Below are 22594 nucleotides of genomic sequence, written 5' to 3'. Positions count from 1 at the left end.
TGCTGGTTGGTATGAAAGACCATTCTTCTCTTTAATTTTATACGGTGCAAGAAATTGAGGGGATCCGAACAGCAAGTTGAATGAAGAAAAAAAGAAAAAGATAGGAATCCATGTTAGCATTCCATGAACACTATACACCAAAGGAATGAGAAGAAAAATCATTTTGTATCAAGCGAGATGAGAGAAATACACCCAATCTTTTCAATTTCTTTCAGGCTTTCTTCCATGCTTGCGTATTAACCAAACTAGAAAGAAACTATCAAAACTGTGACAGAACAATTCGTTCTGATAGTCAAATTCTATCATCTAAGCTCTCATGAGATCGATTCAAAGTTAACATAGGAAGGTTTTTTTAGCTCAGATTTCTAGTTACTCGGGAAACAAAGGAAACAATGAGTCCAAGCAGCGACAAAAAGCAATTACACATAATGTCTGTGTCTAGCCGAATCTGTCTTCATAATACTTAATATAAATGTACCTACACTAGTGTAACAATGGTCTTTCGTGGTAGTTGTGCATACAACTTTCTCATTCATAAGGTTCTCAGAAATAGAAAATATCTTTTCCTTATCCTAATTAGTGTACAGGTACCATGATAGCATTGCGCAGGCATACAAATTAGAGAATAAGAAAAGGAAGAAGAAATTCACGGTGTACAATATGATTCTAACCCAGATATAACACTGGTAAAAGAGGAGTTCAGTGAAGAAGTTACGAGGTGATGACCAGTTGAGTTGAGTGTTCAAGCATGTTTCCAAGTGCTGTACCATAATAAAGGTCTCGTCTGTCGTCCATCAATGTTTCAATAATCCCCACAAAAACGTGATACCCTAAAAGAAGAATGAAAATCTTTTACTGGTCCAGAACCTTTCTGTGATATATAGAAAAATTTCGAGAGAAGAAGAAATACTCAGCTAGAATCTTCCAGAGATGAATCCTCCCAAATAGTTCCTTAGGAACTTCAATACTACACGTCCTCACTGGCTTTCTTCTTGGCTCTGCATCATCTCCGAAAAGTAACTAATGACGAATGAATAGAACATAAACAAGTTACTTAAGTGTGAGTAAGATTATTCGTTAGTATAGAAATTTGGGAATTATGTTTGACATTTGAAATTGATAGGATATAGTTCAGGTGTAGCTCAATCTGGTTTGCAAATACGAACCATAACATTCAACAAGTTTCGTTGAACTTCTAGCTATCAACATATGTAGATGAATCACATACGGCTAGCTTAGCTTACACCTATTTCTCATGCATTCTAAGTTCTCAATATTATACACTTATCTTGACAGCACCTACTTCTCAGTTTGGCACACAATCTTCCCGAAAAGGCTATCGTTCCCATTAATCAATATTTCCATAGATTAAAAAAAGTCGAACAATCGATACTATGTTGTTTACCTACGTCACAACAATAAGCAATAAATAGAGTCACGTTTCGCAAGAGGTTGCTAGAAGCCGATTATGGGTAATAGAGTGCGAACTTATACCTTCCACTGGTATTGAAAACTATTGAATATTTCATGTAATGAAGGTTCTGAAAATAGAAAGCCGCAATATTTATCTGGTTGGTGTTATTTACCAATCGATTGAATCGTATTGCATTAACAATCGTGACATAAGAAGGCAAGAGATCAAATATATGAGGTGCTACAGGAATTGAAGGGCGTTTTTTATTCTTGAGGTCCAATGTTGAAGGTGATTGCCACTGACTCCTCTTTTGATTACCTTTCTCGACAATCATTAAGCTTATTCTTTATGAATCCATTTTTGTATAGAATATTGTGGTCATTGAAGTATTAGATTTGCGAAAAAGTAGTTTCGTTTTATTTCAATGCTTCATAGAAAGTGTTACAATTATGAAATTCAACTCAAAGATACGTGAATCTGTTCAACAACTTGTTGCCAACTAGAATCCAACGTCATAATATCCCTCTCCTAAAGCCCTTGTCCCTATTGGCAAATTTCACAGACCTCTATCGAGGCCAAATTTGTTCCCCCAAGCATGACCATAGACAGGAATAGGAGGTAGCCAGTAAGTGCCAAGTCCAACTCTACTATGGGTACCAGAGCACTGTGGTGTTGAAGGAAACGAAAAAGCCGATGAAAAAGTGCATCAAGGTTCGCTGCTGGACATGAGACTTTCTATAGGCTAGGAAAAAACCAATATAAGGCAGCGGTCCAGCAATGGGAGTTGAATAAGAGGATAACCCACTGGACAAACACTCCTGGACTCACTCAGGCCAAAAAATTCGTGACGATTTCACCTACCTATGTCAGATAGGGTGATGGTACGACTGCTGACGGAGCACTGTCGGTACAAACATTATTCGTACCGTATCGGGTGAGATTTGCAGGCTCTGTGGATCAGAAGCAGAAACAGCTAAACAGGTGGTATGCAAGTGCCCAGAGCTGACTGGCCTAAGAACTATTCATATGAGGAAGCCGGTCCTTGATACCCGTGAGGTAACGGCCAAGGCTCCTAAGGAGGTTATCAGTTTTATCAACGCCATTGACGACCTCCTTGGGTTTCCATGAATGAGCAGTGTAAAGAACAAAAGATCTACATGGTGGCAGTTCCCGGAAGGCTTACTGAGCCACAACGACAGTTGAAACTATAATAATAGTGCCAAGTCCAAGCTATATGGTGGGTGCATAGGATAAAAACTTCCCATCCGAGCTTTCGGAGCATCTGGCGCGTCATCAAAGATATATGGAGTATGACGTTGTTCAAATGAAATACGATTCCTCTCCTATTCAAAAATTCTGTTGTGTGTTAATCACCAGCTTCAAGTAGAGGGCAGAATTGAACGATTGGTCTGTCTTGGTCTTTTTGTTGGCTTTCAACCATGATCTGTGTCGCTTACCATTGCCCAATGGGTTGATTTTGTTGCGATTCGCAGATGGAAATTCAGTCCATGACTTTTTTTTTGCCCCAGAACGTATCGTACACAAACATCAAGGTCTTTTGCAAAGGGTTCAAAACGGATTTATGATCGATACTCAGGTCCAGAGCAATGCTACGAGTGCTAACATGACGGTCTATCTCAATATTTACCATGAATTTCTCGACAAATCTCAGGAGAGACCATCAGAACGGAATCGCATGAACCACTGAGTTGTGCAACACGAAGAGAAAAAATACAGTGACAAACACGCAATGTTTTTTGTACTTGTATTATGATGGGTTAAAATGAACAATATTCACTAATAAACCTTCATGGAAATTAAACAACTAGCTGCAGTAACTTACTCAAATGCTATTCACAAATGAAATTAAAAAGTTCTCGTAAATACGAGTTTACCACCAGCAATAATGTCTCTTATTCCCTAGAAAGATTATTCCCTCGGAAATAATGGCTTTCATTATTCACTAGTGTTATAATCCCTCATTCTAAAATATCGTACTGGAGTAGGTATATCAATTGTCAGTAATTAATATGGAAAAATATTTTCACAAACAGCAGAATACGACAACAGATTTTCCCACAGCATGGAAAGCCAAACGTGCGTGTTTCCCTATAAGGAAAACAATCATTTAACCGGATTTATCTATGGTAGGGAAGACGTGTGTCGAGAAGTGGGGAAAATCGTAGCAAGATTAGCATTCTATTGAATCGGTAGCGCTGTAAATAGCAGTATAAAAGACGGGAACAGAGCTCCTTACTGACATGTCATTAGCCGCTACTAATCGTTCGCTATACTTCGCTGACAATATCGAGAGATAAAACACGAACTCCGGTCTAGATTTTATCACACGTTATTCCGTTCTTTAGAGCCGCCAATTTCACCGAAAACTCGCATCATAGAGAAAGATCCCAAGGTCGCCAGACACAACAAAATGTGTCTTAAAATATGTTTTATAAACCCAGAAAAATTCAAGGAAACCACTGACTAGGGTCGGAGACCAAGCAAGCATCTATTGGAGACCAAGCAACCATTGTGCATTGTGAAATTTCAAATACGGCGGGCTTATTTTCACTGAGATACAAGGCGATTGAAAGAAAATAAGCCGTTTGTCGAAAAGATGTTCATTAATCATGAAAATCCACTATTTGTGAATTTATTTCTTTAAAAATAATGTGGTCTAAATGTCTCCCGTGGCAGAGATACATTGAACGTGTATCCTGCTGGAACTATGTCCTTTGGTTATAACCAGTAAATTTCAGCAAATTAAAGAACAACTTCATATCACATTCTTAATACTTTTACGCTTCCGAATGGACAGGTCGGGATCATCACGAACAGACCAATTGATCCATTTCACGTTTCCGTCCGTTCTCAATAACTTTGACTTTTGAGTGCATTGGTTTATCAGAATGTTGAACCGATATCCTCAAAGTGTTTTACCCATTTCCCAATGCTTGGCGCATCATTTAAGTGGCAAAAACCTCGAATATTGGAGGAATTACCCCTCGTACTATATCGTGGAATTTCTTCCGCACAAGCGAGAACCGCTCCCGAGAAAAGCTCCATGTGTCTTAATTCCCAAAAGCCAGGTTACAATAAGAAACCATTGAATTTGTTGTCCCTGAAATATTGAATTTCCTCCGATATTCTTTTTGAATTATCTATTGTTCTGTTGATTCGCTTAATCTCTCACTTCGCAAGTAGCTTCAAACTGTTATCATCAATCTAAATACAAAATTTAATCGCTATAAGACTCGTAGTTCCCAAATTGTCAGAAAAACAATTCTGATAGGCCATATTTACACATTCGAATATAGGTTTTCAGGTTTTCTGTTGAACTAATATCTTGAAATTTGGACTTTAATAGAGTTTTCTGAAACAAGTTGAAGAATGGGTTCTTATTCCAACACGAAATCTTAATTCGAACGCATGAATGTTGGAATTGCCTTCTGCAACGAGTATTAGACAATATTATTGCTATTTCAGTCAAGTTTTGTGAAATATTGTCGAAATTCAATGAAAAATTCAGATTTTACATCCTAGTGACTTTTGAATTGTATCTTGACAGTTGGTGTGACTGTTACGAAAATTGACATATTAAGGAATTTGAATTTGAATCGTACGTTTCGAATTTTTAAATAATTTATAATTCACATTAAATCCGTAAATTATGTCTGACGAAATCGATTCAACACCACCAGTTCTAATCATTTCATTATATCCAAATTATATTATATTGACAATTGACGTGTGTTGAAATTTAATAGGACCGTCAGTGTAGACAACCACAAAAGGAATAATATAACTGAAAACAATGATGTAATGATTTTATTACAGCACTGTTTTCAGTACTGTAATCAACTCATTACGATACTGAAATAGAGAAACGATATTTATTGATGAAAAAATTAACAATTATTTAAGGTTGCATGTCCTAATTTATTGAGTAATTAAACATAATTTGGTGCACATTTGAAACAGTTTGGCAACAAAGTTTTCAATGGATAACTCCAGAACTCTTGAACGGATTGGTCTATTAACAAACAACATTCAGACCTCAAACTAACTGTTTTCATTGTAATGAAATGATTTTTCAATTTTTGAAATTATAAAATTCAGAATAACATTCTGAATTATGTAAAAATAATAAAAACAAATTCTACAGGCGAATGCTCCACTGCACTCGTCGAGCTATCAGTGCTCATAGAAATGAATTGAACTGGAGGTCGATACATTGAACGATTAGACAGTATCTTGAAAATTTATCACTTCTTGATTTCCCCGTTTTTTTCACGACATTATCAGTAGAGTTATCGCAGCATGCACTGGCTATATGTTAATAGAAAATCATTAGAATAATGATGGTGGTTCAGTTTGTTATCGAAAACGAAATAATAAACAATGGGGAATATTCAATGTTATCCTTCAGACATCAAATTTATTTCGAAATGATAAAGATGATCATTAGTGACTGAACAAACTTTTTTAGGATCGGTTCGCCTAGAAACATACGCTAAATATACAGCTCCACTAAAGTCGCGCTGATGGAACTATCCGTGGGAAGAGTAGAGGGTGCAAAGGTCCATTTTATGTTAGTAAACATGACGCAATATACAATAGATCGTACATAGGGTGATAAAATAATATTACGCAACATTTTTCAATATTGATTGGAAATACTACGCTACCAAAATATTCAAACAATATTGAAATTTTATTTAACACCTACACGCGAAATTTCAACTCGATCGGCTCTGTTGTCACTGAAATATTAGAGTTTTTTTTAATTCTAGAATTACATTCACGGGCATATTGAGTATTTTTTGTTGAAAATTCTCTAATTCTGGTTACGAGATCAGTATAAAATTCGGCATGAAGGTTAAAATTGTTTTCAATTGAATCCGTGGTTTTGAAATGATCACGAAAACAAAATTTTTAACGATTGTACCTACGGAACCCCTATTTCCTATAAAAAAAGGCTTCAACTTTGGCATTCACTTCTTCATTTGAGCTAATTTTTCTTCCCTGTGACATTCTTTTGAGGTTTGCAAAAAGACTTCAATCACAGGGAGCCAGATCTGGAGAATTAGTTTTTTTTTCTTTTGAATTCGAGGATGTTTTTTCCTAATTTCTGCACACAATCGGTTCAATAACGTTATGTATTGTTCACTATTGACGGTTTTTCCTATGTCAAGATTGTCAGTCAGCAATATTCCATGCACGTCCTAAAATACGGATGCCAAAACCTTCCAATCAGATGTTTTAGATTTTGGTCGCTTTAGACTAAGATGTCTAAAACACTGGTGCTCACTTATTCTTGAAAAACCTTAAGATTAAAGTGGCGACTTTTGAAGGAGCCAATCTTCTTAGATTTCAATGGCATTGTTTCCTTTTTACTTGATTTCCACATAGTTTCTTATGGCGCTCACGTCGTCTTTCTGTCAATGTGGTTCTTAGATTAATTGGTTAATGAGAATCAGCTGTAGACCTAATATCATTGATATGGAATCTATGAAATCAGCTGAACAGCCTTCTGATGTCTTCAACTTCACCGCATTGTCACACTACTTATATCACGATCCCTCAAAACCATCTCGTGGACTTTTTTATGCTTTTTAAAACATCAAATTCTACCAATTTCCAGCGACCACAACTTTCAGCATCATTAGTGGTTCGTCGACCACGCGCCACACTCTAGTGCGGCGGTTTTATGAGAGCGTTGCGGCAGAGTCACTTCTCCACGATGGAGTGACAAAACTGATGTGTTCACCAGTGATCTCTGGACGAAACACCTTAATCCCTAGAGAGAGGGTGCACCTACGTAAATTTTGATCGAGAACGACTCGCTAAAGTACTAACGAGGAAAAAGGTAGTACCTACTTATTCTAGACATCCTCGAGATATCTTATCCAAGCTGCATAGAATACTCCTAGAACTCTATGCGCCTTTTGACTGAGATGCCTGGAAACCCTGGTAAGTGCACTAATTAGATTTTGTTTCAAACTTTTCGAAGTTCTGTAGGACTTCAAAATTGTTCGAATTACCGCTATCTGTGTGTTGGCGTTTAAAAATGAAATAATGATTTGAAAAACTGCAAACTTTCACAAGAAATTGCAGTTCAAATCATTTCGAATTTATATTATAATGAAATTATTGGAATATAATGACAGACGACTATATTGGTCTATCAAAGTATAGGGAATTGTCACGATCATAGAGTGTAAAATATTACTATTCTATACTCGAACGTCACGAGAAATGTCAAATATAAACGATGTATGCGCCATCTGAAATTCTAATGGTATCTCAAAATCAAGTAGAAATAAATCTCCCGTTTTTTACCAGAATGTTGTAGATATAACCACACCAGGGTTTTTTAGGCATCTTACTTTTGACTCATAGAGTAATGAGTATTCGCAATTGTCCCCAACATGGTGGTTAGATTACGTTGTCGGATTTTGAGATATTTTTAAATCCACATTTTTACTATATCATTATGAATGTATATTATATTGAATGAAATATATTTATTTGAGTTATTTCCGATTAAATATGCAAATTTGAATATTTGGAATCCGATATTTGTCCTAATTGTCGAATTTATCATATAATAAGCGGAATATTTATTATTTTCTGTATCTACCTGCTGAAGTCCGAGGTTTGGCAACTTTTGCTCTCCTAGTGTCATCGGTTGTTTCACGTCGTTTGGCGCACTTGAACTTTGTTATCTGAATTCCTGATATATTAAGGTATTTATTTCAATATATTTCGAGTTAATATGAAGCGTTGATTCACTATGGCACATTAGAAGTGCGTTATTTGTGGAAAAACTCGCGAATTGAGTGAAATATCGTATCACTGATATGTTTTCATTTCCGCGCGCTTCATATCAAATTTGATAGTTCATGTTGGGGACAAAATTTGCTCACTGAAAATGACATATGTTATATTTCATTACTCTGAGTTTTGACTCGTTTCTTGACAGTTCATCGTGCCGCCCTATTCTATAGAATAGATACGTGCAAATAGACGTCTATTTGCACGTATTCCACCTGGCAGGAAATCCGATATCAGTTAAAATTCTCGATGAACCTCTCCAGGTATTATCAATCAAAATAACGGAAGGCAGCGATGCCAAACTTCGATAAGATCGCTGAGGGAAAACCTCGCCCATTCATGACATGGTAACATAACCATTCGAATTGCATAATTATTATAATCCGTGGAAAGAACAGCGTGGCATCCTTACGTATGCAGCTCGTATCGCTGATATCTGCTTTCCGTAACCGATAGAGAGCGGCACCCTGAAACAATCGTCTCCGCCTCTAGCTGGAAAATGCATGGCACAATGGATGTGTCACTCTTCGCGATATGTCAGACGATATTTCCGAGTTTTCGTTCGAACGGCGTTATCGCGGCGGGGAGGTAGACGGGTCCTTATTTTGAAAAGATGACGGAAATACCTAGATGTAGAAAATGTTGCTAGAACGTATGACGAGGGTGGAGATGCGAGGTGTTCTTGTGGAGGTACTCGTATGAAATCTATATGCAGGATATCTTAGAATGAGTGGTCGACATTAAACAGCCGACTTTTGGGGAAAGTTCAAATATTTAAATTAAAATTGAAAACGTGGATGGGAAACAAGTTCTCCGGAAGTTACGAATTTGTTGGATATTAAGAACTCCTATGTCCATACCTGAAATGTTGGGGGGAACCTTGGTCACAACAGCGGGATGATTGCATATTGGGCTCTTGATGCCTTATAATGTGGTGTTAATAAAATATTGTGTATATTGTCTATTTGGTATTTAAGTGTATATTATAGTGTACGAGTAGAACAAATAATTTCAATGTAAATGCCTCAAACAAGGTGCCTACGCACCTTCGAGGTAAAGAATAGTTTATTGATTTACCTTTGTATCCATATTTAGATTGAATTGTACTCAAATATGTTTGGTATAAGAAAGTGTTCTCTATAAAATGTTTTAAATAGAATTAGAATAGTTTATTGATTTACCTTTGTATCCATATTTAGATTGAATTGTACTCAAATATGTTTGGTATAAGAAAGTGTTCTCTATAAAATGTTTTAATTTTGCTCAATAAACTTATAATAATAATAATAATAATTATGTTTCTTGACGGAGCAACAGCCCTAAACATGTACGACTCTTAAGATTGATTTTATTTATATTCTCCGGAACGAATGCAGCAAAAACCATGAAATATTATTGCTACTTAGGAGTTCTAACTATTACTGCAAACATACTATGAATATTTCAATCAGATGCAGCTCAAACTGGAGGTTTTTTAAGAAAAATTAGAAATTTTTTCGTAGCTCGATATCTTCAAATTTCAAAGCAATATTTCGAAAACCCAAAGTTCTTACTAAAAACAATGAAAGCTTTGATGTGCAGTTAGCAATTTTCGAATGCTCTTCCATTCAGGAACCAATTGCGCCTTTGGAGACACACATATACTATATCTAGGTATATTATCTACCAAAGGTGCAGTTGGCGCATGAATGATGTAACGTTTATAAGTTCCTGACTGCACATTAGTACTTTATTTTTTTAATAGTTTATTATTATGTCCTTTATTGCAGCAGAATATCGTAATATGTAAAGGGTTTTCCAATAAGAGATTTTGATATTAAAAAAACGTTTACATATTTCAAGAGAAATTAATGAAAATTTATTGAAAAAGAACTGAAAAAATTGAACATAAAATGTTACCAGATCATTTCTCTAAGAGGATTAGGTATGTTCTTGAGGTTTATGAGTATAATAGAGATTAAATGGTTTATAAATTCAGTACCGAATTGACAAAGAGTGTAATAATGTTTCTCTATGTCAGTATCGTAATGTACGACAAGCCGGAGCTATCATACCTGATGTAAACACCTTAGTAACAAAATTGGAAGGAAAAAGGACATGTTGCATGATATATTATAGTTTCATAAAATATTACAGATATTTTTATATCTTTCTTTATATGTAATTATATACATTTCATAGTTAATTACAGTACTAAAAATAATGCTGTAATGAACTCATAACAACATTGTTTTCAGTTATATTTTTCGTTTTGTGGTTGTCTACACTACTATTAATTTTTCAACAAACGTCAATTGTCAATATAATATAATTTGGATAAAGCGAAATGATTTGCAACATTAATCGCAATTTCTCTTAATTCTGATGGTGTTAAATCGATTTCATCAGACATAATTCACGAATTTGTGCGTAATCATATATCATTTCAAAATTCAGAGAATAGGATTCAAATTCCGTTATCTGTCAATTTTCGTAACAGTCACACCAACTGCCAAGACACAATGCAAAAGTCACTAGGATGTATTATCTGAATTTTTCATTGAATTTCGACAATATTTCATAAAACTAGACTGAAATAGAAAAAATATCGTCTAATACTCGCAGAAGGCAATTCCAACACTCATGCGTTAGAAAATTAGCTCCTTCGTCGCTCGTTTTTGAATTTCGCATTCGTGTCAGAATAGGAGCCCATTCTGCAACTTTTTCTTTAGAATATACCTACTATTGAATACTGTATTATCTAATACTCGTACAGAAGGCTCGTTCTAACACTCTAACTCGTTGTTGAATTTTGCACTTGTATTATAAAAACTTTTCATATAAATCAGAAAGATCTCCTGTTCCAAAATCCTTATTTTCCACTGCTGTTATTGAAGTTCCCTTGAAAATCCTAAGTTATATTCGGGTATTTTAGATTTCACCTTGTAGGTCTTGTTTCCGTATGCACCTGAATTCGAAATCTTGCTAAAAAACTCTAAAATGTTCATTTTTATCGATTTCAAGGACTATTACATGACAAATCCTGTATTGGTTGATTCCGTTATTACTTCCGATATGTTTCTTGATAAACTTGAACACGTATAGAAATACTGAAATCGACAAGATAATATTATTATATAAATGATATTAACTTGTAGTCTGACCATTCACCTTGCGTTTCACCTAATTTGAATTGACCTAGTGATATTTTCACTATAAGAATTGACATGATTTACCAGATTTAGTTGGAACACGATAATTCAGAACATTATCTTATTTAATTAGTGAAAACTTTTTCATTGGACCAGTTAATTTATTCAAAAAACATTACAATGCTCAAAATATAATATTTTTATTTAAGCAAGATGGTAGGGGTGCACAGTTATTCAATAAGATAATACTTTCAAACATAAACATTTTTTCTTAGTGAAAATATCACTATTTGTAGTAAAGTTAATAATTGCCAAGCACCAATTTCAACTAGTTATGAAAATACAGATAGGTACTAAAATGCAATGTGCATATGCTCTTTCCACTATAAAGCAATTCAGGGCATTTTTTTTATGAAATCGACAAAACATCCTTTAATAAATTTCACACCATAATTTTAATTTCAAAAATACTTATGAAATACTATGAAATTAAAAGACACCAAAGAGGAATAACATAGGTCCCATCAAAGAAAATTCAATAACCCGGATTTCGAAATTTTTATGTCATCACTCTTTATAATTCATAATAATTTATAGTTTACAATAGAACGTTCGAAATAGAATCCCAAATTTAGTTTAATCAGTAGTAGGAGAATTATTTCAGCAACGACATCTTTCCTGGATCGCTGACATCATGCCATTGCTAAAATAAATTGGGTATAGTCGATAACAACGTGGTGAATATTTCTGAAAATGCCTTCACTATCTATTGCATGCAATATTACATTCAAACGTTCTATCTAAGTGCAATAAATAATTCTTGGTGTTGCATATATGTATTAAATGTTAATTAATGTAAAAACCGACACCCAATAAATTGCATCAAAGAGCAATATCACAAAGAAGGCCTGCTCAAATTCCAGATCTGACCGCATCGTGTGAGACGGCAAGCTACACAATCCCATAGTATCTCAGTGACACACATATTCACCTAACATTCATTAACAGTAAATCTTAGCGATAACAACCATTTTTCATGCACGAATGCTAATCGTACTTGATTCTCTTTCAGGTTAGAAATGCGAAAAGGACAATTAACTTAAGGTAATTGCGATAGCTCTAATAAATATTGAAGATTATGTCTTGGCACACAGAGGTACTTAACTGTGTCCATTCAAAGAGGCATCAGATATGAGCACGTAGCTTTTTTTTGTGTTACAAGTAATACGTAATCTGGATCGAGATATTATTGCCTTGTTGAATATTTATCACGTTCACTTTATTTTATTGTGCTGGATGTTAGAAAGTACGGAATTTAGATTCAGATTTTATGCGTTGATCTTATTATTCATTCTAGGAATTTGATTTTATAGTGTTAGAATCGCATCAGGTGAAAGGGACACGGAATACCTCAAGAGAATTTGAGATTAATGTTCTGTTCCTGAAATTTAAGCCAAAAATGTTTATTACTGCGCCCCTTTTCAACATAATAAAGGGGTTATCCAATGTTAATAAAACACACCTCCATTTAGAATATGGATCAAATTTTGATTTCAATATAATGTTGCCATTTCTGGGTGGAATACATCATCATTCAAATATTTTCATATTCTCACACGTTCAGCATCAGATAACCATATTGTCAAATGCCTACCTCCAACCTGAGAGTAATAAACATAGATAGAGGGAACATATGTCACTCGATATGTCATTTTCAGTAAACAAATTTTGTCCCCAACATGAACTATTAAATTTGACATGAAGCGCGCGGAAATGAAAACATATCAGTGATACGATATTTCACTCAATTCACGAGTTTCTCCAAAACGAACACACTTCTTATGTCCCATAGTGAATCAACGTTTCATATCAACTCGAAATATATTGAAATAAATACCTAAATATATCAGAAATTCAGAAAGCAAACTTCAAGCGCGCCAAACGACTTGAAACAACTGATGACACTAGGAGATCAAAAGTTGCCAAACCTTGGATTTCAGCAGGTAGATACAGAAAATAATGAATATTCTGCTTATAATGAATTCGACAATTAGGAAAAATATCGGATTCCAAATATTCAAATTTGCATATTCAATCGGGAATCACTCAAATAAATATATTTCATTTAATATAATATACATTTATAAGGATATTGTCGAATTGTTGATTTCAAAATAAATTACAATCCGACAACGTAATCTAACCATGTTGGGAACATGTGAAAAATGCGTATACTCCCTCTATGTTCATTACTTTATGATCCAATTAAACATATGACGCTCCGGATGACAGTTCCGTTTGACATATGTCACTGAAACAGGGTTGAGAAATCTGGACCAAGATATAGATTACCTAATAATTCAAAATCATAAGTATAATATTTTCCTATTAAGAAAAGATTGCTATTCGAATTTTTGTTCTTTTTTCTCAATTTTTGTTCAATGAACAATTCAATCAACGAAATATTTCACCAATTCGAAGGAACCATTTTTATCATAATTGTTATCAAATGTCGTCAGTGGTAAATAGAAATTTCGAGACTAAATATTAGTTCATTATCATTTTATACAGTTTTTGTTTCGGAAATCACATAATGTTATTTTTATCTAATCCATATAAATAGGAAATTGAGATGGAACATCTCAATCGATATTCAACGCGCCAGAATCAGTGACAGATAAATCAGAAATCATTTAACAGCTTTATCATAACAAAAATAATGTTATTCATTGGAAATAATTACTTTGATTATTTAATCAAAGCCATATATCTGAAATATTTTCAAATTATATTCGATTATCCATTTCAGTTCATCGACTCGAGCAGTTTCCATTGAAGATAATGTGGTATCATGTGATAATGAATGATTATGAATGATAATCGTTCATGTATTTTTCTTGGCCTGGAGCTACATTTATCCTAGGGTATCTTGAATGTTCTGAAGAGATAAAGCAACATGCGTTTGAGTTCATTCATATCATCAGATTCTCAATATCCATCGCAATATCACACCAAAGAACAACATTCAAATTTAAGTCTCTAGAAATTGGGTGTTCAACAAAATGAAAAATATTTTTTCATAGATCAGACGGATACCGGGTGTCCCAAGTTATCGTATACAGGCAATATCTAGCTTATTTGACAAGATAATAAAAAATGAAAAAGCACCTTTACATTGATGTATAAAAATGGTTCTCACTTTTGACAGCCCTGTGGTAGATACCCCTCACTTTTTATTTTCAAATGGCACCTCCTGTATATTGTCAATAAAAATTGCGTGTCATTCTATTTGGAATACAACGATAGCACATACTTGGTATTTTTTCAGTAATAACAACAAAAACATCAATATTTTGTGACATCTTTTATGTTATTCAATTATCCTTATAAATATGAAATGCCTCCACCCATTTTTGTACAAACTTCACATATGAGAAGTAAATGAATTTTTTGTTTTAAAAAACCGATGTTCTTTATGACAAAAAACTTTCTTTAAATGTTTCTTCGTTTTTTGAATTGTATAGTAGGTATTTTGGTTGCGATTCATACTTCACAAAATGTTAATGTTTTTGTTGTTATTACTGAAAAAATACCTAGTATGTGCTATCGTTGTATTCCAAATAGAATGGCACGCAATTTCCTCTAACAATATATGGGGGGTGCCATTCGAAAATAAAAAGTGAAAGGTAGCTACCACAAGGCTGTCAAATGTATGAAACTTTTTTTTACATCATTGGAAGGTACTTTGATGTTATACAAAGCAAATTTTTAATTTTTTTAATCAAATAAGCTAGATAATGCCTGTATACGATAACTTGGGACACCCAGTACGTTCCGTTTTCTGAAATTGAACTTTGATTTTTTGAACTACAATTAAAAAAGGTCTAGTAACCTATTGTGTTGACATTCTTATCAAATTGTGGTTAACAAGACTGCAACCCTGGAATTTTGTCAGTTTATCGTGTCAACACATATTCCACAACGTTCCAACAATGGCGTTAAATGAAAAAAACCCTAAGACTGTGAAAACTATCGCTTCAGTTATCGTCAAAGCTTGTCACAAGGAACTGAGTGCTCTGTTTCTATCGTCAGGAAATGATACTGTGCCCATCAATGCGTTTATCTCAAGATTGCCTGAGTCTCATTAATTTCGAACAGAGCGAGTGATTAGAAACAGTAAAGATTACGAATAAAACCAAATCGAAATCTGAATACGTTCATATCTACCAATATCACTCGACTATATTCTTTTATTGAAAGTGTTTTCCAGCTAATGGGTTGGCAATGTAATCTGTACTGTAATTGCCGACGTATCTTCATACCTTTATGGGAAAGTCTGATTCTTACCAAGGAATGAATTAAAACGAATCAAACTTATCGGAGACTGATATGGTACCTTGTAAAGAGACTTTTCGTACGATAACAACACAAAATCTTATCGGGATATTCTCGATTTTATTTCTCTTTTCGGAATTAATGCATAAAGCTGGATCGTAAATATTTATATCTGCGATTCAGATATTTGATTGATAATTCTCCATAGATTATTAAGTTCGACTCTGAAACAAATGGGTTTTTTTCTGAGGATTTTGCAATGTAGAGCTCATCTAACACATTTTTTTTCTGAATCATTCTATGACAGGAATAGTGATTGAACCATAGAGTAATGAACTCAGATAGAGGGAGTATACGCAATTTTTACATGTCCCCAACATGGTTAGATTATGTTGTCGGAATGTGATATATTTTCAAATCCACAATTTTACTATATCGTTATGAACTTATATGTATTATATTAGATGAAATATATTTATTTGAGTGATTCCCGATTAAATATGCAAATTTGAATATTTGGAATCCGATATTTTTACTTATTGTCGAATTTATACTAAGCAGAATTTTTATTATTGTCTGTATCTACCTCCTGAAATCCAAGATTTGGTAACTTTTGCTCTCCTAGTGTCATCGATTAATTATTTCACGTCGCTTGGCGCGCTTGAAGTTTGCTTTCTAAATTTCTGATATATTTAGGTATTCATTTCAATATATTTTGAGTTAATATGAAACTTTGATTCACTGTGGGACATAAGAAGTGCGTTCTTTGTGGAGAAACTCGCGAATTGAGTGAAATATCGTATCACTAGGTATCACTGATATGTTTTCATTTCCATGCTCTTCATGCCAAATTTGATAGTTAATGTTGGGGAAAAAAATTTCTTACTGAAAATGACATAAATGCTTCCTCTATCTATGTTCATTACTCTGAGGTTTAAACACATATCAATTAATGTTCATTTGACATTAGGATTCAGAATAATTTTCGAACATTGTGTGAAATTCGTATTTTTTTTTCATTCTCATATAAAAGCTCGTATGAAGGGTTTTCCAATAAGAATTTCCTTTCCGACTTAAAAAAAACGAATATTTTTCAAGAGAAATCAATGGATTTTTATTTCATTGTAAAGCGGAAGGTATGCCATTAACAAGGGAAAACAATATCAGTTCAATGGCCGCAAAGGCTGTATGTCTTCGATAACTTCACAAATTCCATCTTTAAAGTCTTGAATTGATTGTGGAGCGTTGGATAGAAATATGTAGATCTAATCTTTCACGTGGCCCCAAAGAAAAAGTCCAAAGATGTTAAACACAAGATCTCGATGATCAGTTGTGATCACCACTTGCAAAAAGAACCATTAGGTGTAGGTACAACTTTGCTTCCGTCCTTTTGCAATAGATGGCTGTAGCCATATATAAATCGTAATTAATGCGTCTGAACAGAGCATTGAAAGGCAAACAACAGAAATACAACGAGAGACATGATTAAGTGATTTTAAAGCATGACAATGCGCGACCCCATATTGCGAAAGTGGTCAGGACATACTTGGAAACGTTTAAATGAGAAGTCCTACCCCACCCGCCGTATTCTCACTTGTTTCGATCAATGGCACACGGCCTGGCTGACCAGCACTTACGGTCTTATGGAAAAGTAAAATTTGAATCGATTCATGGATCGCTTCAAAAGATGATCAGTTTTTTCAACGAGGGATTCGTATGCTGCCCGAAAGATGGTAGAAAGTAGTGGCCAGCGATGGACAATACTTTGAATCATAAATATATAACCAGTTCTTTACAATGAAGCCTCGAATTTCGGAAAAATACGGCGGAAGCAAAGTTCCAGGACTATGTATTTATAATATTGCTTCGAAAAAGATATGTATGTACAGTCAAGAACTTGAATATTATAGATGAAAAACAATTTTTATTTTCCTTTTATCACTCCTACAGTAAAATTAGATAATTTAATTCAGTAATGGTTTACCTTTAAAAGTGCGTTTTGTTCAAACAAAAATTTAGGCGAGTGACTTAATCAAAAGATGTGATACACGAAATTTCAAAAGCAACAAATTCTCATACCAATCGAATATTTCACTATTGGCTCCTAAAAGGATCAATTATTTCAAGGGTGAAAATATAACAAAAAAATTTCTATTGATGGGGTAGTCTTGTTGTTTAAGAAGCATTATCCATTTTATCTGATGTACTATCTAGTGCCCTATTTGTCCAGACGAGCGTCAAGACAAGTCTCCCTTGATTTGTGATCAATATTTGCTTCAAACGATAACGAAAAATCTTATCTTGAGATCAATAGACGAATATACTGCGTATGCACAACAAGGCTGATTAAATAAAACGAATTTTGCATCATACCACGATATTCCAAGAAAAAAGGGATCTTTCATCGAAAAGTTCGCTTGGGAAAATGGAACAGTCTTCTTTATTGATAACGATAAGATTGAATAATGAAAGAGTTTTTTGTTAGAATCTTGATCGTGTGTCAACGAAACCCATGCATATCTATTCTGCAAACAAATTTATTTTACGCTTTTCGATTAAGAAAAAAATTTGATATCCTGCAGACATCAATTATATTTTTTCTTTACTCATTTACTCAAATGACATAGCAGAAAACACGAAATTATATTTTCAATATTTAATGGCATGAAATTTAAATATGGGACCCAAATATTTACCAAAAATGTTACGATATTTTAAATGGTGGAAATTTTACTTCCCACTGAAATAAGTAATACTTGAAGCGTAAATTGGTTGACCTAAGCTCCTACTGGAAACAATACTGCATCTTCACAAGACCATTATAAGAAGCAAAACAAACACTGAAAACACGAGAAGTAAATGCATAAAATTCATTTATATTCAAGATATATTTCGATATCGCTCTGTAAAAACTCTAAATTAATTCCCTGATAGTAGTCAAATTAATTAAGTAAGTAAAAATAGATGCACATGCTAATTCATACCCGGGAATTACCGAATAACTTCAATAACACTGGAGATGCGTTGGTAGATAACATGTTTAATGTGTTTCTTAGATAGCATCAAACCATATGCAAATTGTGTGATTCTATCTGGATGGTTTTTGCCAACAGACTAGTGGCTAACCGAAAAATTCCTCATTTTACGCTTTTCGTTCCGTCTAAAGATATATCAAAATTCCTTAGCCAGATAAGCGCTATAAAATATCTCAAAATGATTTGCTACGCTCAGAGAGAGAAATATAAACCTTGTTGGGTGGCTTAATTAAATGAATTTTGATCTTCTGGATTTTAGCAGGTGTATTCGTTGAAGAAAGTAGCATAAATTGATCATTTTCAGCGTGCTTCTGGATGCTTACATAAAAGTTGACATTATTTATGTCAAGTCGACAAAACTGCTTATAAATAAATGTATTTACAATAGGTATTCGGTTCATCTTAAGCATGGTTCCAGATTGATAAAGTGGATAAAATATAAGCTTTGAATCATCCATTGCAAACAGAATCTTAGTAGGTTCATAAAAGGACCCAATTTTGGGGAAAACAAAGTCGTGAGGTTTTGAACCACAACAGCTTCAAGCCGAATCTACCACCTTGTTTCCCGTATACGCTCCGGCCACTTTTATACAATTTTCAAATCAAATTATCCAGTTTTGTATCGATAGAAGCCATAAAATGATCGACAGAGTTAGCAATTGTTAATGGCTTATTAGCCCATCGAATGACAAATGTATGTTCTCTGTTTTTCATAACAAATATTGTTCACAATTTATATTGGTTTAGATCAGCCACTCAATGGTCTTAAAAAGATTGAAAACAATTATTTCAAAGTAATTATCTAAGTAGGTACTCAACTAATTAAAAACTGCTTACTATTCTTTCAATAAGTACGAGAAATTTTATGGAAAATAATCTTCAGTAATACTAACAATAAGTGCAACAAAAGACGTCTTATAACTGACACCTAGACAAGTATTTATCCCCTCAAGCATATGATAGGTACTTTATATTCTTCAGCAAGTCAGGAATTTTTTATTTAATCAATTGTAGCGGTAATGCATGTTTTTCTTCTAGAAACAAAGCAGGATAGTCAAGTGTACGACAAAGTTTTCAAGAGCATCTTAACCCTGTATGATATACAGAGGATTTTGAAAAGGGGTGGATTCAGATCATATTTCCATAAGAAAACATGTCTTGGTTCTTCCTGTAGAATTTTTGACCGCTGAAACCATAGGATCTTCAAAGTGTGTAGTTCTACAGCACCGAATAACGAATTCAATGTAAGGATCAAAAATAGCCAAAATGATATATCCTGTATCCTGTATTGTGACATGTTTCATTATGCGATTTATACCATTCAGGCAGACCAAATAGAAATAAGGGGAAGAAGATAGCTTTATATCTTCTGGATAAACAAATCTTCAGTGGATTGGAAGAGATTGAGGCTCTTCCTGCATAATTGTTATTTGATGCTGCATGAATGTACTCTATTTTTTTTTAATCTCATGTAGCACGCACATGCATTGATAATGAATTCTCTTCGGTTAAACGTTTTTTTCATCTGGTTGATAAAGTCGACGCAAACAGATAATTTTCAGAAGAACTCCGCTACGATAGTTTCAAAGAGACCATCTCTCAGTCCATAAAAGCGCGCTTCTTCTTCTTACTAGCTACGCGAATTCTAGCCTTACGGCAAACTTTTTTTCCCTTGTTAAGCAAAGAATGAAAGCACCTACTTTTAAGGGGCTTAGGGTTACTCTGCTTGCGCCTTGACATCGTCTCCAGTATGACCCCAAAAGCGCCTTTTATAGCTCCAAAAACCACACAAAAAAACCTACGGAGGACAGTCACAAGACGTCATAACAATCGGAAAACATGAAATACACAGAACACAGAAAATAGCACACAGACACCAACAAAAGAACAAAACAGAACAGTCACGTCAGAGAGTCAGCGGCGTAGAACAACATAAAAGGGCATGGTAGGTTATGTTTTGACGTTTCACGTGTGCAGGCGGCTTTTTGCGTGAGGCGGCTGGACGAGAAGTCTACCGTGCGGCGTTCGGATCGGACTGAGAGCGTCGACAGAAGTGGAGGTCGGGAGCAGAGCAGCAGGCTCGGCATCGCCAGCGGTTTACGTCCGCTCGGGTTTGTTGAATGTAATATCGTCGCGCACGCCCGACTACAAGTTTCTTGTCTTGTTCGCCCGATTTGTTATTAACCTTTCAACTTCTCCTATTTGTTGATATAGCGTAATAGCGTCGAGAGCGGTGCATCCGCCAATTTGCGGTTTAAAAGGGGGAGTGGGTGATTTGTTGGTTTGGTGATGGTGGATTGGTGATACGTTGGTTGATCTGGGTGATTGGGGGCGTTTAATGTGGATAAAATTGTGTAGTATCGTTTATTATGTAATTTTTTTTTCGTGTAATATCATATATCGAAATTTTTTTTTTCTCTTCGATTGATTTGACAGAAAATATTGATTCTGCAGACACATATAAATCAGCAAAGTATTACTTCTCCTACCTAGACAGCAAAGTGATTATTCTCAATGCGAATAAAACATTCGACATTTTCTGACAACCAATATTTTTGCCACCTTCCTCATTTCTGGAGGAGTAATTACTTCTAGATTTAGAGATTAGAATAACAGGGTCTTTTTAGTCTGGGTTTATGGCCACTCGGGAATCAGAGGGAATGAGGAGGCCAACACACTTGCCAGAAAAGAAGCACAAACTCCTTTCATCGGCCCGGAACCTTTCTGTGGTGTAGACAAATGCACCTACAAGAAAGAGTTTCAAGAAAGAGGAAAACTCTGGCTGAATCTTCCTGGTCTGGATCACTCCAAAAATTTTCTTCGAAACTTTGACTCTACAAGATCCAAGAATTATCTGGATCTTAGTAAGAATATGCTACACCTCCTCACTGGATTCCTCACAGGGTATTGCCGACTTGGGAAACACCTCATTAGAATGGGTCTAACAGAAAATGATTAGTGCAGATTATGTGGGGAGGAGGAAGAATCACCTGGTGACGGAATGCCTCGCCATCGCTAGCTAACGCAAAACCTGCCTTGGACACGAAACTTATAGAAGTGAGGAATTAGCCTCCTTGAAGCCATCCCAGATATTGAAGGTCATCAAAACTCTGGAACTGGAAGGCGAGCTGTAGATCACATTATGGAGAGAATAGCTCTGATGGGGGCCACAATAGACCAGTCGCAGTGAAACGTAATTTCCTTAATTGAATCTAAATCTAAGTACTTCTAAGTCGCTATCAATGTCCATAATATAAATATATCCGATATTTTTTCAAGAAAACTGTTTTAATTCATCAGGAAAAATAGAAAAATTGTGGGAATTGTAATAATTTGCAAATACGATATTCTACATATATAATAAACAATCGAAGAAAAAATAATATGTTCAACTCGGCAGCAAAGTAGATTGATTACCTAGTAAAACAAATAACTATTGATTGTTAATTGAAAATGAAATTCTATAAGGTTTATCAGGTAATTCTCTTAAAATTAAACATAAATACAAATGGTCGAATCATTCAATTAGCGTAGCTAACTGTTTGTCATTTTATTAGAATTGAAGGTGAAAACTGCAGTTGTTGAAGAGAAATTGTAGGGGTATTCATCAATACAAGGAAATATTGTTGAGAAATTACATGCAAAACAAAAATTTCAAAAAGCGTACAAAAATCAATACAAATCGAATCAAATATCAGCAATTTGAATAATTCTTCTGAAACATAAAACAATCTTTAATATATCTCTAAATATCTTTGAGAATTACTAACATATAGTTTTTCAATAGGAAAGATACAATTTTGAATATATGAAATTAATTTTACGGCTTATCAACTCTGGAA

At 34.5% G+C, this 22594-nt stretch overlaps 1 protein-coding gene across 1 annotated transcript in view; it reads right to left on the bottom strand.

The window, feature by feature from the left end:
* Positions 1-20896, bottom strand: part of LOC123678584 (zinc finger protein ush) — a 214951-nt gene extending 194055 nt beyond the window's left edge. The window contains exon 1 of the mRNA XM_045615708.1: positions 20453-20896. Within this exon, the coding sequence (XP_045471664.1) occupies positions 20453-20492 (40 nt within the window). The 5' untranslated portion in view covers positions 20493-20896. The remainder of the gene's footprint in view (positions 1-20452) is intronic.
* Positions 20897-22594: the final 1698 nt, after the last annotated feature.

This window comes from Harmonia axyridis, chromosome 4, assembly GCF_914767665.1.
Source record: "Harmonia axyridis chromosome 4, icHarAxyr1.1, whole genome shotgun sequence".
NCBI classification, from domain to species: domain Eukaryota; kingdom Metazoa; phylum Arthropoda; class Insecta; order Coleoptera; family Coccinellidae; genus Harmonia; species Harmonia axyridis.
Note: the sequence above shows the minus strand (reverse complement) of the source record. Positions and strands in the feature narration are given on the sequence as shown.